The 15344-nt window shown below is 39.1% G+C and overlaps 2 protein-coding genes across 5 annotated transcripts in view; one reads left to right on the forward strand and one right to left on the reverse strand.

The window, feature by feature from the left end:
• The window catches only part of bag5 (BCL2 associated athanogene 5), a 19116-nt gene extending 12989 nt beyond the window's left edge, over positions 1–6127 (reverse strand). For 2 of the 4 annotated variants that reach the window (XR_009824260.1, XM_062035033.1), the window contains exons 1-2: positions 5453–6127; positions 5077–5176 (exon numbers count right to left, since the gene is read on the reverse strand). Coding sequence is in view for 3 of the 4 variants with exons in the window: in XM_062035033.1 (XP_061891017.1) it covers positions 5077–5108 (32 nt within the window). In the remaining variant the exon portion in view is untranslated. Of the gene's footprint in view, positions 1–5076 lie in introns of all 4 variants that reach the window. The other 2 variants (XM_062035035.1, XM_062035034.1) reach the window with 2 other exon arrangements.
• Positions 5965–15344, forward strand: part of LOC133641147 (cytochrome c oxidase assembly factor 8) — a 23052-nt gene continuing 13672 nt past the window's right edge. Inside the window, exons 1-2 of the mRNA XM_062035036.1 lie at positions 5965–6248; positions 12123–12320. Coding sequence (XP_061891020.1) covers positions 6117–6248; positions 12123–12320 — 330 coding nt within the window. The 5' untranslated portion in view covers positions 5965–6116. The remainder of the gene's footprint in view (positions 6249–12122; positions 12321–15344) is intronic.

The following is a 15344-nucleotide window of genomic DNA, read 5'->3' on the forward strand; positions in this document are numbered from 1 at the left end:
AAGTGAAATAACTTAGTTGTTAACTGTATGTCAATAATGCTTGTCTTTCTCTCAGACAGACAGGGCTTTGCTGTCCGTAACACACGCACGCACACACACCGCAGTGAGCTAACGTTACGCTAAAAGCTAATTAGCCTTTACCTCAAGGACTGCGAGCGAGCTGAGCTGCCGCTTATGTTTCTAGAAGGTCAACGGGCTCATAGTGATGTTACTAGTAGTTGACTTGGAAGTGTTTATTATCATTTGGGGAGAGTCCGCTGCATTATGCTCACCTGCTAAACACCTTTCTGCTAACCCGCACCGTCTCTCCTCTCTGCCTGCCTGTGCCGTGAGCACTGACTACATGCGCTCTGAATACTCACTGCTTAGTGGGCGGAGCCTAGCAAGGAAAACTGCCCCACGCCATCACCAATCTGTCATTTATGCACTTTAGGTGATCAGAGAGATACTAAACTGATGGCTTGGGATAAATTGCAAAAAAATGTTTTGTAAATTACAGGATGTGGGCGTGGCTTGGCGCCAAACTTTAATCTGATGGTTCGCCACAAAACACAAAATGTTAATAACTCTGTTTCACAAGTTCAAGGTCAGTTGCTACAAATGATGACAGTATGACGTGGCTTTATTACATTTTTATTTTATTTTTTAGGGCCCGAGCAGCGAACAAGCCCCACAAGGGCCCTATAGAAATTGCGTTCAACGCTGCTCACGGCTTTCTTTTTTTTTTTTTAACGCAAAAACATGTTTTTAATAACGAAATACAACAACATAGAACAATGTAACATTATGAAAATAGAAGTATGTCCCTTATTACATTCTACTACACACAACTGGTTGGGAAAAAAAAGCCACGGGCACTATCATCCCTGGCTGCACTCAGTACTGACTCCCCGCTCTTGGGGGAGGGGCCAAGTGGGCCTGAGCGAGCAGCACAGAGAGCGAGAGAAGTTACAAGCAAACTGAGGGAAAAACGAGTAATTTGCTGGATGTGTAACGCTGCAAAACTGCTACAAAAGCGTCCATGTTTCGATATTTGTATGGACGCCATTAACAAATACATTTTACATTAATGACTGCAATAATACAAAGGAAAAGAGTTCAATTACATTTGACTTGTTTTATTTAAAATTATGTGTCATCAAAACTGCATTTTGGTGGTGTGACGCATTGAGGCGGTAAAGATACCCGGAAGACAAAACAATACAACGGATTTAATTTCTAACACATTTATTTGCGGTTCACAACAAGCCTGGTACCAAATGTTAAGAGTGTCGTTCAATTAGGGCTGGGCGATATATCGATATACTCGATATATCGCGGGTTTGTCTCTGTGCGGTATAGAAAATGACTACCGTATTTTTCGGACTATAAATCGCAGTTTTTTTCATAGTTTAGCCGGGGGTGCGACTTACAGTATACTCAGGAGCGACTTATGTGTGAAATTATTAACACATTACCGTAAAATATCAAATAATAATATTTAGCCCATTCACGTAAGAGACTAGACGTATAAGATTTCATGGGATTTAGCGGTTAGGAGTGACAGATTGTTTGGTAAACGTATAGCATGTTCTATATGTTATAGTTATTTGAATGACTCTTATTACGTTAACATACCAGGCACGTTCTCAGTTGGTTATTTATGCCTCATATAACGTACACTTATTCAGCCTGTTGTTCACTATTCTTTACTTATTTTAAATTGCCTTTCAAATGTCTATTCTTGGTGTTGGCTTTTATCAAATAAATTTCCCCAAAAAATGTGACTTATACTTCAGTGCGACTTATGTTTTTTCCTTCTTTATTATGCAATTTCGGCCGGTGCGACTTATACTCCGGAGCGACTTATAGTCCAAAAAAATACGGTATATCGTGATATTCGAGTATACGTTCTCACGCAGTTGCTTTTAGCTGTGGGCATTACACTACAGGCGTTTCTCACTCTTTCTTGTCTCTCCTTCTCACAGAGACATAAAACAAGCACACCTTCTTACATACGTCACATACGTATACGCCCTTGCGGAGCAGAGAGGTAGCGGCATGGGTAACGTTAGGTGCGATTCTGGTAACAAATGAAGGAAGAATTAATTCCAGTGTTTACCACACATTCATTTATTTGTGGCGGCCCGCCACGAAAGAATTACGTCCGCCACAAATAAATTAAAAAAAAAATATATTTTTTTTTTTGTCCTGTCCAGCTTCACAGGCAAATCATATAGTTGATGTAGATGCCCATATCGGCTGTTCAGATTTACTTTACAAAAGAGAAGTGTAGGATACTTCTCTTGTTGCCTTATTTGTAGTTGACTTTATTAAATGTATTTATATTAGAAACACAAGATGTGTATATAACAAAGGGTGCAAAGTCTGCAGGCAGTAGGAAACACATGGTTAAGTGTAGGGAGTAAAACTGATGGCAGTCTAAATTTCAAGATTTTTGGAGCTCTTTGTTCAGTGGATCAGATGTTTGATGAAGCTCTTTGTCTATCTACCACCACTACTGTTTTCTGTTTATTTGTTACTGACTGTGGCAGGACACCTCTGCCTCTGTTTCACTTTATGTTGCTGGTAAATAATATGGTTGTAGTAGTAGGCTAAAGTTAAATTATTTAGTATGCACTAATTAAAGGGGCAGAGCTTTAAGAGACATTTTAGCTTTTATATTTTACAAGATATATTTTTTGTAAGAACCACAATTAATAAATATATTTCAGTGAATAACTTATTGTTCAAATCTGTATATAAATATGTACATAAAGTGTTGTAATTATATTGTAAAATAAATGGATGGATGGACGTTTAAAACAAAACTGTTATTATTAATTAGTAAGTATACATTTTTTTAGCCTTTTTAGAGAAAATCATATCATTGTAGTAAATTATGCAAATTGCTTGATGATGTCATGGTGACCACGCCCATGGCCACGCCCCCACCGCCATAGGTATCTTGACAGTTTATGGGAAACACTGAATTCCCAAGAAAAACAGCACGGGGTCCATCGTCTGGCGGGAAGACGTTGAACAAACAACAGTAATATGTCAAGTAAAAGCGTTGCTACCAAAAGTAGCATTACTGCTAATGTGTAGCACCATTTGAAAAGTCACCCGCTAGAGAATGAGGAGTGCTTGAAACTCCGCATGTCAACATCTCCGTTCGGTGCCACACCCACAAAATGCCCAAGCAACCATTTCCACATCAACACCGTATGAAAAAAATAGTCAACAAAAGAAGGAGATAACGTCTGCAGTAAACTACCACATAGTGAAGGACATACACTATTTGATTTCCTATTTTGCAGCTCATTTTTATTTGACAGTTATTGAAATATCTTGTGTGACATCATGCACAAAAGTGCACTTTATTTGTTTTAAACTATTCTAGTGGCGTTCTGTACAAAAAGTGCACTTTAATTTAGTGTTGTTTTGATATGTCATCTTAGTGACATCATGCACAAAAGTGCACTAATAGCTTGTTTTAAAATGTCTCTGACAATCTTGCCCGTTCTGTTTTGGAAATGACATGAATGTTTGTGCCACTGCTTAATAACTGTTTAATAAATACACTTTTGGTCAATTGACTTAGTTGTGATTTCCCTCTCTGCATGAAAGTTTAAAATGAGCATATATAAATGCAGTATGAAGAAGAATGTTTTAATGTAGACACATAGAATCATCATACTGCTGTGATTATATGCATCAAGTGTTCATTCAAGGCTAAGGCAAAAATATGGAGATATATATCGTGTATCGCAGTGCTTTTCAACCTTTTTTGAGCCAAGGCACATTTTTTGTGTTGAAAAAATGCGGAGGCACACCACCAGCAGAAATCATAAAAAAATGAAACTCAGTTGACAGTAAAAAGTCGTTGTCGCAAGTGTTGGATATGAATTCAAACCATAACCAAGCATGCATCACTATAGCTCTTGTCTCAAAGTAGGTGTGCTGTCACCACCTGTCACATCACGCCCTGACTTATTTGGAGTGTTTTTGTGTTTTCCTGTGTGTAGTGTTTTAGTTCTTGTCTTGCGCTCCTAATTTGGTGGCTTTTTCTCTTTTTTTGGTATTTTCCTGTAGCAGTTTCATGTCTTCCTTTCAGCGATATTTTCCCGCATTTACTTTGTTTTAGCAATCAAGAATACTTCAGTTGTTTTTATCCTTCTTTGTGGGGACATTGTTGATTGTCATGTCATGTTCGGATGTACATTGTGGACGCCGTCTTTGCTCCACAGCAAGTCTTTGCTGTCGTCCAGCATTCTGTTTTTACTTTGTAGCCAGTTCAGTTTTATTTCGTTTTGCATAGCCTTCCCTAAGCTTCAATGCCTTTTCTTAGGGGCACTCACCTTTTGTTTATTTTCGGTTTAAGCATTAGACACCTTTTTACCTGCACGCTGCCTCCCGCTGTTTACGACATCTACAAAGCAATTAGCTACCGGCTGCCACCTACTGATACGGAAGAGTATGACACGGTTACTCTGCCGAGCTCTAGACCGCACCGACACTCAACAACAACACATCATTTGCAGACTATAATTACTGGTTTGCAAACAATATTTTTAACCCAAATAGGTGAAATTAGATAATCTCCCACGGCACACTAGTGTTGAAAAACACTGGTGTATCGTGACATGGCCTAAAAATATCGAGATATTAATAAAAGGCCATATTGCCCAGCCCTACGTTCGATTACTTGATTAGTCGATAGATTACCGGTATTCAATTAGTGCAATAATTGATAGCGGCGGCCCTATATCTGTGTCGCAATATTTTGATCAGGTTTTTGCGGAGTCTTAGAGACGAGCGTTACATAAGTGGGCGATGTCCTCGGTCATTTCTGGATGAGAGCATTCCAAGGACCGAAGAGTGTTTCTGTTGCGCCTCCAGGCTTTGTCTGCTGACAGGAGCCCTCCCTGGTGGGGCACACGCACTCCACGCACGCACGCCCTCCTCCCTCACGTCCGTTCCCGCTATGCTGCATTATGTCATCCCCCCACCCCGGGAAAAAAAGACAAGCCGGTCGGGTCCGCACACCTGCACACCCCGCACATGCACACATCCGCAAACATGGCGGCAGCTCACCTCTTCAACACTCCGAACACATTGGCGCACATCTTTAACTGGACCGCCTTCCCATCAGGTGGAGCTGGGCGACGTTAGCGAGGGGGTTCGAAAACGAGCACTAAAAAACAAAACACAAAAGGTGTTCCTTTTTTTTTTTTCCTTCTTTTTTTTTTTAGAATAGGGAGCGACGCAGCTGTGCTCAGCATCAGCACCACTGCTGAGGCCCCGCCCACAAAGCCACGTCACGGAGGGCAGACAGCACACGCACATATGACATTTGAACTGCAACAAAGCGACACCCGTTTGCTGCAAAAGCTTTTTCTTTTTTTTAGTTACGGAGCCAAGAGACGTCGTTAACCCAGCTTTTGAACACACATTTTGTGGTGGTTCTTACCTGCAGAGCCAGCGTGCAGCCATTTGGCGTGTGGTGGAGGCGTCGTGCGCAGCTTCCTCGAGCAAAGCTAACCATTAGCTTCCCGAGCTAGCCCCCTTTTTTGCCCACAATGAGGAGCTAACACGGAGTTTTTTTGTTGTTACGCTTCCCTACAATAAAACATGTATATTCATACTTAATGTAGTCCGGTTGGTTATTTCTTTCTTTCCGCGCAGATACCACGTCGTCACGTTTGGGTTTTCCCCTCTACGTTGGCTTTGTAACCGTGTTTTGGCCAACCAGAATAGCTACTTCTTTTGAGCACCCGGACGTGCTGTTACAGCAAAGCCAGGGCGGGACCATGTTAAGTGTTTCCTCCCCGCCCTCTCCTTTAAATTTGACTCCACAAAATTCCCACCAAGTCAAAAACATCTCAAAGTGCCGAATAACGTATCTAGATACAGCGCAATGTAAAAAGAATACATTCGCCCATTTCCCCGCCCGAGCGTACACGGTGAGTATTTGAAGCGCACCTTTTCTGTTCGTCACGTGACCGGAAGCCTGCTGCCACCCCAGAGAAGGACGCCGGTGTCGTTAAAGCCATGAGCAGCTGATCTGGAACTAAGCCGCCGTCGACGGCGTGCTTACGTGCGTCGGTGCTCGTCTTTTTAGTGTCTTTGTCGTCATGGCCGTGAGAGCCGCCGCGGAGGGTTTGACGTGGCGCCGCTTGAGGTGTTTACGCCTGCAAAGTGTCATGGCGGCGGTCGGCAGGCGAGAGTGCAGCCAAGTAGCGACCCAACAGGACGCAGGCCCTAAGGTTGGTACTATTAGGAGCCGTTTTTTGGACATATTTGGTATGGATGTATTGTTATCTGCTGCAAAGCTCACTTTGTGATCCATAACATTTACAAATGGTGTGGCTGTGACGTCTTAAGAGTCGCGCTGGACAATGAGCTGGCAGTTTGGGCTTTTGTATTTTGGGGAGGGGGGTCTCGTCTCTGAACTTGCCGACCCTGATTTTGATTAGATTTTTATTAAGGATCCCCATTAGCTGGTTCACATGTCAATAATGTAAATACAGTCTATTATACAGCATTATTCACATGTGAATAATGTAAATACAGTATTATACAGCATTATTCACATGTGAAAAATATAAATAGTCTATTATACAGCATTATTCACATGTGAATGATATCAATACAGTCTATTATACAGCATTATTCACATGTGAATAATATAAATACAGTCTATTATACAGCATTATTCACATGTGATTAATATAAAGACAGTCTATTATACATCATTATTCACATGTGAATAATATCAATACAGTCTATTATACAGCATTATTCACATGTGAATAATATAAAGACAGTCTATTATACAGCATTATTCACATGGAAAAATATAGATAGTCTATTATACAGCATTATTCGCATGTGAATAATGTAAATACAGTCTATTATACAGCATTATTCACATGTGAATAATATAAATACAGTCTATTATACAGCATTATTCACATGTGAATAATATAAATACAGTCTATTATACAGCATTATTCACATGTGAATGATATCAATACAGTCTATTATACAGCATTATTCACATGTGAATAATACAAATACAGTCTATTATACAGCATTATTCACATGTGAATAATATAAATAGTCTATTGTACAGCATTATTCACATGTGAATAATGTAAATACAGTCTATTATACAGCATTATTCACATGTGAATAATATAAATACAGTCTATTATACAGCATTATTCACAAGTCAATAATGTAAATACAGTCTATTATACAGCATTATTCACATGTCAATAATGTAAATATAGTCTCTTATGCAGCATTATTCACATGTCAATAATGTAAACACAGTCTATTATACAGCATTATTTACAAGTCAATAATGTAAATACAGTCTATTATACAGCATTATTCACATGTCAATAATGTAAATATAGTCTATTATACAGCATTATTCACATGTGAATAATGGAAATACAGTCTATTATACATCATTATTCACATGTGAATAATATAAATAATTATATAATTATACCTACACAATACAGAAACAAATAAAAGCATCAACGAGCAAACAATTTACAGTCACAGAATATTAATTACCATATAAATATAACCACGCAATACAAAACCAAACAAAAAATCATCAACAAGCAAACTAATATACAGACTCAGATAAAATATTACTTTCCTTTTTAAAAACCTGTTTACTGTCAATGCCGGTGAGAATTTGAGGTATGTTATTCCAGAGCGATACAGATCTTTAAATAAAAGATTTCCGCAATGCATTCTTCCTGGGACGAGGGAGTACCAAATGACCCTCACTAGACGCCCTGGTATTATAATTATGGAATAGTACTACTGTAAACTATTTGGGCCATGAGAAAAGCACAAGTTTTACTACTGGTAACTGATTTGAACAATATTAGAGTTTTAGCTGACAACCTGTTCTGCACTGTTAGCCAGGAAAGAGAAGCATGCATTTGGTTCACATTGGTTCTTAGCGAACAACCCAGAACCAGCCTTGCTGCCCTATTCTGGACAATCTGGAGCTTACTGATCTCACCACTTGCAGCAGACGCCCAGACTGTAGAACTATAGTCCAGATGACACAAGACTAAACTCTTAACTGATGGCTGCTGGTAGCGCCTTGCATGGCAGCTCCCGCCATCAGTGTGTGAATGTGTGTGTGAATGGGTAAATGTGGAAATACTGTCAAAGCGCTTTGAGTACCTTGAAGGTAGAAAAGCGCTATACAAGTACAACCCATTTATCATTTATTATCATTTAACAATCTGACAAAGAAGAGGTTCGATCAACAAAAGCAGCACCTTTCCTGTCAAACATATACCGTGTGTGGCACAGCCCTCTCTGTATCATTAGGTTTTTGACAAAAATAATGACATACCGTCCCAATTATCATACGACCAACTGATCTGTTTGCCCGCATTCAGCGAAATCGGGTGCCCAAACTCAGTTTTTGTCATTTGGTTCGCATTGGTTCTCAGTGAACAACCCAGAACCAGCCTTGCTGCCCTATTCTGGACAATCTGGAGCTTACTGATCTCACCACTCGCAGCAGACGCCCAGACTGTAGAACAATAGTCCAGATGACACAAGACTAAACTCTTAACAATCTGACAAAGAAGAGGTCCGATCAACAAAAGCAGCACATTTCCTGGAAATACCAACAGCCCTTCCCGTCTTTGTAACTATATCACTGATATGATTTGACCAGGCTAGAGTGCAGTCCAGCATCACTCCAAGGAGCTTGGCACTTCTGACCTGTTGAACTGTTAAAAATACCTAGCCTCAGATCCAACTTTGGGTCACAAGATAACCCTTGCCTAGTCACCAATACAATACTTTTGGTTTTTGAGATGTTAAGGACAAGTCTGTTACATACTGTCCCAGTCATGCACATCTTTTAGTTCCTCACTCAATACATTAAGTACACTGCATGATATAAGGTTGCATCATCAGCATAAACAACCAATTTGGCACGCCCGGTAGCCGAATCATTGGTGAATATAGAAAAAAGTAAAGGTCCCAGGCAACTTCCCTGTATTTTCTGAGAAGGCTGAGGAAAATAGATCTGGCTGATAACCTGCTCCTGTCCTTCTATCGCTGCTCCGTTGAGTCAATACTGACCTACGGCATCTCCGTGTGGTTTTCTAGCTGCACGGTGGCAGAGAGAAAGAGATAATAGGGGGTCATAAACGCGGCACAGAGGATCACTGCATGTCCTCTTACATCTCTAGAGGAGCTGTATAAGAGACACTGCAACAGGAGAGCAAACAGCATCCTCTGGGACTCATCCCACCCAGGTCACCACTGGCAAGAACTCTTGCCCTCAGGGAGGCGCTATAAGACCATCAAAGCAAGGACAAATAGATTGAAAAACAGTTTCTAGGATGAGCTGTTATTGCCCTAAACTCTGCACGTACCTGAACACTCACCACTTTATTAACTTGCTTACCTCTGATAGAGATCTACTGTGCAACATGTTTTTAACATTTTATTATGTTTTTAACATTTTAAATTGTTTTATTATTGTTTGTTGTCTTAAGACTATTTTATGTAGGTTGTTTGAAAAGCACTGAGCTGGATTGCTGTCCGATTTCGTTGTTTCCATACAATGACAATAAAGGTATTCTAATTCTGAACACCACAATCTCAACTTCTGCTATTACACAAGCTGCCATTAAGATACACCTGTTGTGATCTGGAGGACAAATAACTCTGTATCCACATTAAAGCAGAAGTATTAAAACCATAACATTTAAGTTTCTCAATTTAAAAGAGAGTGGTCAATCACGTCAAAAGCAGCACTGAAATCTAACAGCACAGCTCCAACCAACATAGAATTATCTATAGCATTAAGCCAATCGTCAGTCATTTGTATAAGAGCAGTGGACGTAGAGTGGCCCGTTCTATATGCATGTCGAGAATCAGTTGTTAGCCCGTTTGATTGAAAGTAAGCTTGAATTTGTGTATACGCACATTTCTCCAGTATTTTACATAACCCAGGTAGGATGCTTATTGGTCTAGAATTGCCCTCATTGAAAGCCAATTTTCTATCCTTACGTAGAGGAGTAACCTTTGCCACCTTCCATATCTTTGGACACAGGCCCACTTGTAAACATTTATAAAAAATATGACAAACAGGCACTGATATGATACCAGCAGTCATTCTCGGTAACTTACTACTACCCAGGTTGTCTATACCAGCTACCTTGTTGTCCGGAAGAGAGTGTAGTAACCTTTCAACCTGATGAAAATTGAATTCACACCCCTTATTATCCATTATAATATTCCTAATGAGGTCAGTTGATTTGTTCTTATTGGATACATGCATACCATGTCTTAATTGAGATACCTTGTCAACATAATAGTTATTAAAATGATTTGCAATGTCACATGGTTTAGTGAGTACCAAGTAAAAGGTGTACAGACATTGTTCTTTCTGCCCATGATTTCATTCAAAACATTGTGGACTGTCCAGGCGGCTTGCATATCGAAAAAATAGTGATGTGCAGATTAATACTGATTTGACACCAGATCTTCAGATCTTATATCGATTCTCTCATCAAAATATCGATGCTTTTGATACTTCAGTTCAAGAGTGACCCAACTTTTGCCACCAAAAGCCGCACACTGAAAAGTCAAAAATGGGGCCATTTTAAATAAAAAAAATTTTTATTTAAAAAAATGCTAAAACATATATGTGTATGTAGATATAGATGTATAGTTGTGTATGTATATGTGTAAAAAAATGTGTGTATGTATGTATGTGTATATATATATGTGTGTGTGTACGTGTGTAAATATATATGTATATGTATATGTGTGTACCCGGTATTCAGTGTTTCCCATAAACTGCCAAGATACCTGTGGCGTTGGGGGCGTGACTATGGGCGTGGTCACCATGACATCATCGAGTAGTTTGCATAATTTACTACAATGATATGATTTTCTCTAAAAAGGCTAAAAAAATGTATACTTACTAATTAATAACAGTTTTGTTTTAAACGTCCATCCATCCATCCATCCATCCATCAATTTTACAATATAATTACAACACTTTATGTACATATTTATATACAGATTTGAACAATAAGTTATTGACTGAAATATATTTATTAATTGTGGTTCTTACAAAAAATATATCTTATAAAATATAAAAGCTAAAATGTCTCTTAAAGCTCTGCCCCTTTAATTAGTGCATACTAAATAATTTAACTTTAGCCTACTACTACAACCATATTATTTACCAGCAACATAAAGTGAAACAGAGGCAGAGGTGTCCTGCCACAGTCAGTAATAAATAAACAGAAAACAGTAGTGGTCAAATACAAATAAGGCAACAAGAGAAGTATCCTACACTTCTCTTTTGTAAAGTAAATCTGAACATCCTATATGGGCATCTACATCAACTATATGATTTGCCTGAGAAGCTGGACAGGACAAAAAATATATATATATAAATATATATATATATATATATATTTCTTTTTTTTTTGTGGCGGACGTAATTCTTTCGTGGCGGGCCGCCACAAATAAATGATTGTGTGGGAAACACTGGTATTTATGTATGTATGTATATATATATATGTGTGTGTGTGTATATATATGTGAGTATATATGTGTGTATATATATATGTGAGTATATGTATGTGTATATATATGTGTATTTGTTTATATATAAATATATTTTTAATTTTAATTTTTTTATTTATTTTTAAAGACAATACTGTGTTATAGGTGACCAAGTGTACTATTATTATTAGTTTAAAAATTCAATTTTTTCTCTTTACATTCCTATTTTTTGCTCTTTATTCTTACATTTTAACTGTTTTTTTGTTGTTGTTGTTTTTAAGATATATATGGTATTAGAAACTACACAACATTTTAGCAGACTCGTTATATTTGCACAAAGTATAGCTTCAGTATCGCCGACACCAGCCTGAATTTGACTTGGTATCGGATTGGAACGAAAGTGAGCGGTCTGGCACATGGCGGCTGAATACATCACATTATATGTCACGTACGTAGGAAGACAATGAAGGACTGTCACCTCCTCCAAGGAAGTTGAGGCAAATCCCGACACATTCAGTTGAATGTTTTCACCCTCTTGCCTTGTTTCTTTTCAGAGGTCAAAGTTCAGGCCGGCGCCCAGCTCCACACACGACTGGATCGGCCCCCCCAACCCTCTGTCCAACCTGCGACCCGTGATCTACCGCGTCCCCGAGAACGAGTCCGAGCTGGAGGGACGCTTGAGGACTCTGAGGCAGGACACCGAGGACTGGAACCACCGCTTCTGGACCAAGCAGAATCTCAGCTTCAGCAAGGTCTCACTGCTTTTGTCAAACACACCGCACCCTTTGTATCATTCGCTTTTTGACAAAAATAATTGCATACCATCCCAGTTATCATACGACCAACTGGTCTGTTTGCCCGCGTTCAGCGAAATCGGGTGCCGAAAATCAGTTTTTCTCATGAACTACGACTGCAAAATAATCCATAATGGGGCCTAAGAAAGTTGTAAGTGCCAGGACTTTGATAAAAAAGTTTAAAAAAAATTCCATCCATGGTTGGAAAGAAAGTAGGCCGATATCAATACCGATCACATGTATTATCTCTGAATGTGTCATATGGTGAGTACTATCAACAGTGTAACAATATTCAAACTAGTTCCTTATTCTCTTTTATTGCATACACTTGTTTGGGCCCAACAAATTCAATAGTACAAATTAACTAAAAGCAAAAATGACCTTCTATTGTTCATCTAAATCCAGTCCAAGGACTTTTCATCCGAGTTTACAAACATCAACAACAAATATTTTGAGGAAATAGAACTTGATTGTATCACTCTAGTACGGAACAACGATTCTAATGATTCATTTCCTGTCATTAATTGATTACTTTGGGGGCGGTATAGCTCGGTTGGTAGAGCGGCCAGGCCAGCAACAAGAGGGTTCCAGGTTCGCTCCCAGCTTCTGACATACTAGTCACTGCCGTTGTGTTCTTGGGCAAGACACTTTACCCACCTGCCCCCAGTTCCGCCCACACTGGTTTAAATGTAACTTAGATATCGGGTTTCACGATGTAAAAGCGTGTTGTCACTAGAGAAAAGCGCTATATAAATATACTTCACTTCACTTTCGGCCGCATAGGTGTTCCATCTACACTTCTTGAACTTTACTAAGCACCTTAGTGTTGTTTCAAGCCAGCTTAGCGATTAGCAGTGCTAATCCTATTTGACAATTACACTTAAGATACTAAGAAATGCAGCCAAAAATAATGTCCGCCAGATAGGATGGGCATTTGTGATCTGTGGTCCCCTCCAAGGTTTCTCGTTGTCATCCCATTGGGTTGAGTTTTTTCTTGCCCTGATGTGGGATCGTTTTGGCTTGTGCAGCCCTTTGAGACACTCGTGATTTAGGGCTATATAAGTAAACATTGATTGATTGATTGATTAATCGCCACTGGCGATCACATACTTTTCCACGAAAATCGATGGACACATCCCTAAAAGTAAGTGACTGAAGGACAGTACTGAGAAGAACCAGTTGACATTTATTGAAATACACGGGTGTGGTGTACGTGTCACTAGGGATGATGTTTGATAAGAAATTATCGAGTTCGAGCCCATTATCGAATCCTCTTATCGAACCGATTCCTTATCGATTCTCTCATCGAGTCCAGATAGGTTGTTGTATATGGAAAAAAACACACAATATTTGGTTCAACAAAAGCTCACTTTTATGTTATAAGAATAAAATAAAATAAACAAATAAATAAATATTGACTGTTACCCCCCTAAAAAAATAGATAATAAAAATATTGACTGTTGTTACTCAAAGTATATTAAGTGGGATTTTTCAGAAAAACAAATATGTACAGTAACACAAAAACAACCTGTCTCTGTGATCACCATAGGTGTATAAATAATAATATAGTGTTAAATAAAATCAGTCCCTTAGGCACAAAACTGAAAATAATACAGCTCTCCAAAAAGTGCACTTCTGCTGCTATTGGAACATACTAACTACACACACCATGACACTAAGAACACCACAGTCATCAATCAACAATTCTTCTTCCAAAAAATTAGCATGTCTGCTTTTTCAGGATCAAGTCTGACCCGCTCTTCGCTAATCATGTCGCCAACGGTGGAAAAAAACACGTTCACTTGGCGTGGAACTAGCTTGGACACACAGATAGGTTTGACGACATCCTCCAGTGTGGCCTCCTCCAGGAATGACTGCACGTCCTTGTCCTGGAGGGATAATGAGGGACAGACACAGCATAGAATTAGGGGGGAAATTAGCTGAATGTGAAGACTAGGGTGTCTGTTATTAAGTCTTTAGCATTAGTATGTGGGATTAAATGATGGACTGGATTATGTAATAAAGTTAAACATTGTACTGATATGATCCACTTTAAGAGGTTGTTCAAATTAATAGTGCTTACAAAGTACAAAGAATTATGAGAAATACTTTCAACCTTATTGAAAATAAGATATTCTTCATCTCAGTATATTAATAATGACTGAATTAATTAATTACATATTACAAAACTGTTGTATATACTAATTCACAGATGTTATTTTATTATAAAAAGGTCAGTAAATGATATATATATTTGTAAACGCTCTGAAGTGGGAAAGGGGTAGGATTAAATAAGCGTTACTACTTCCTACTTCTTTTCGGACATGATGTCAAGTGAAATGATATGAAACTGTGATGTGTTATGCTGTAAGTGTGTTCATGCACAAAATAAACTAAAGAAAGACAGAAAGCACTAGTTTATTTGACAGACCTGCAAACTCGGGAGTGGTGTAGGCTACAAGATAACGTTAACGTTATCAGACACATACAAAAAGGCTAACGTTACCGTTAGCCACTGACTATGCTTAAGTAACGTTAGTCTAGCTAACATTACTGCAGTCCTGGTTGACATAAGAGGTAACCTTATTTTAGCCTAAAGGCTACAAGTGAGCAAATATGGAAATTAACCGGCAACAGTTAACTTTAGTTACTCACCACCACTATCACTGGAGCTGGGGCTGCAGGTTTGAAGCAGAGGAAGAGGGGCGCGCTTCGTCATCTCTGTCGCTGCTTCTCCACGTGTCGAGGACACGACACGGTTCTCGAACGTTCAGGTTATGTGCAGCCTGAAAATGTTTCAACATGCTTGTTGTACTCCCCCCCCCCCCCCCCCCCTTACATGAGAGCGAAACCTGGCAATATTTGCATATTGCCGTTTCCTCGTCTTATTTTTTTGTAAAATGAAGCCATGCCTTGAGGCGTTTTTTCCGGTTCATTATTTTTGCTGCTTGTGTGATGTCCCACAGGGCATTTCCTGTGGGA

Source organism: Entelurus aequoreus, linkage group LG23, assembly GCF_033978785.1.
Source record: "Entelurus aequoreus isolate RoL-2023_Sb linkage group LG23, RoL_Eaeq_v1.1, whole genome shotgun sequence".
Lineage (NCBI taxonomy): Eukaryota > Metazoa > Chordata > Actinopteri > Syngnathiformes > Syngnathidae > Entelurus > Entelurus aequoreus.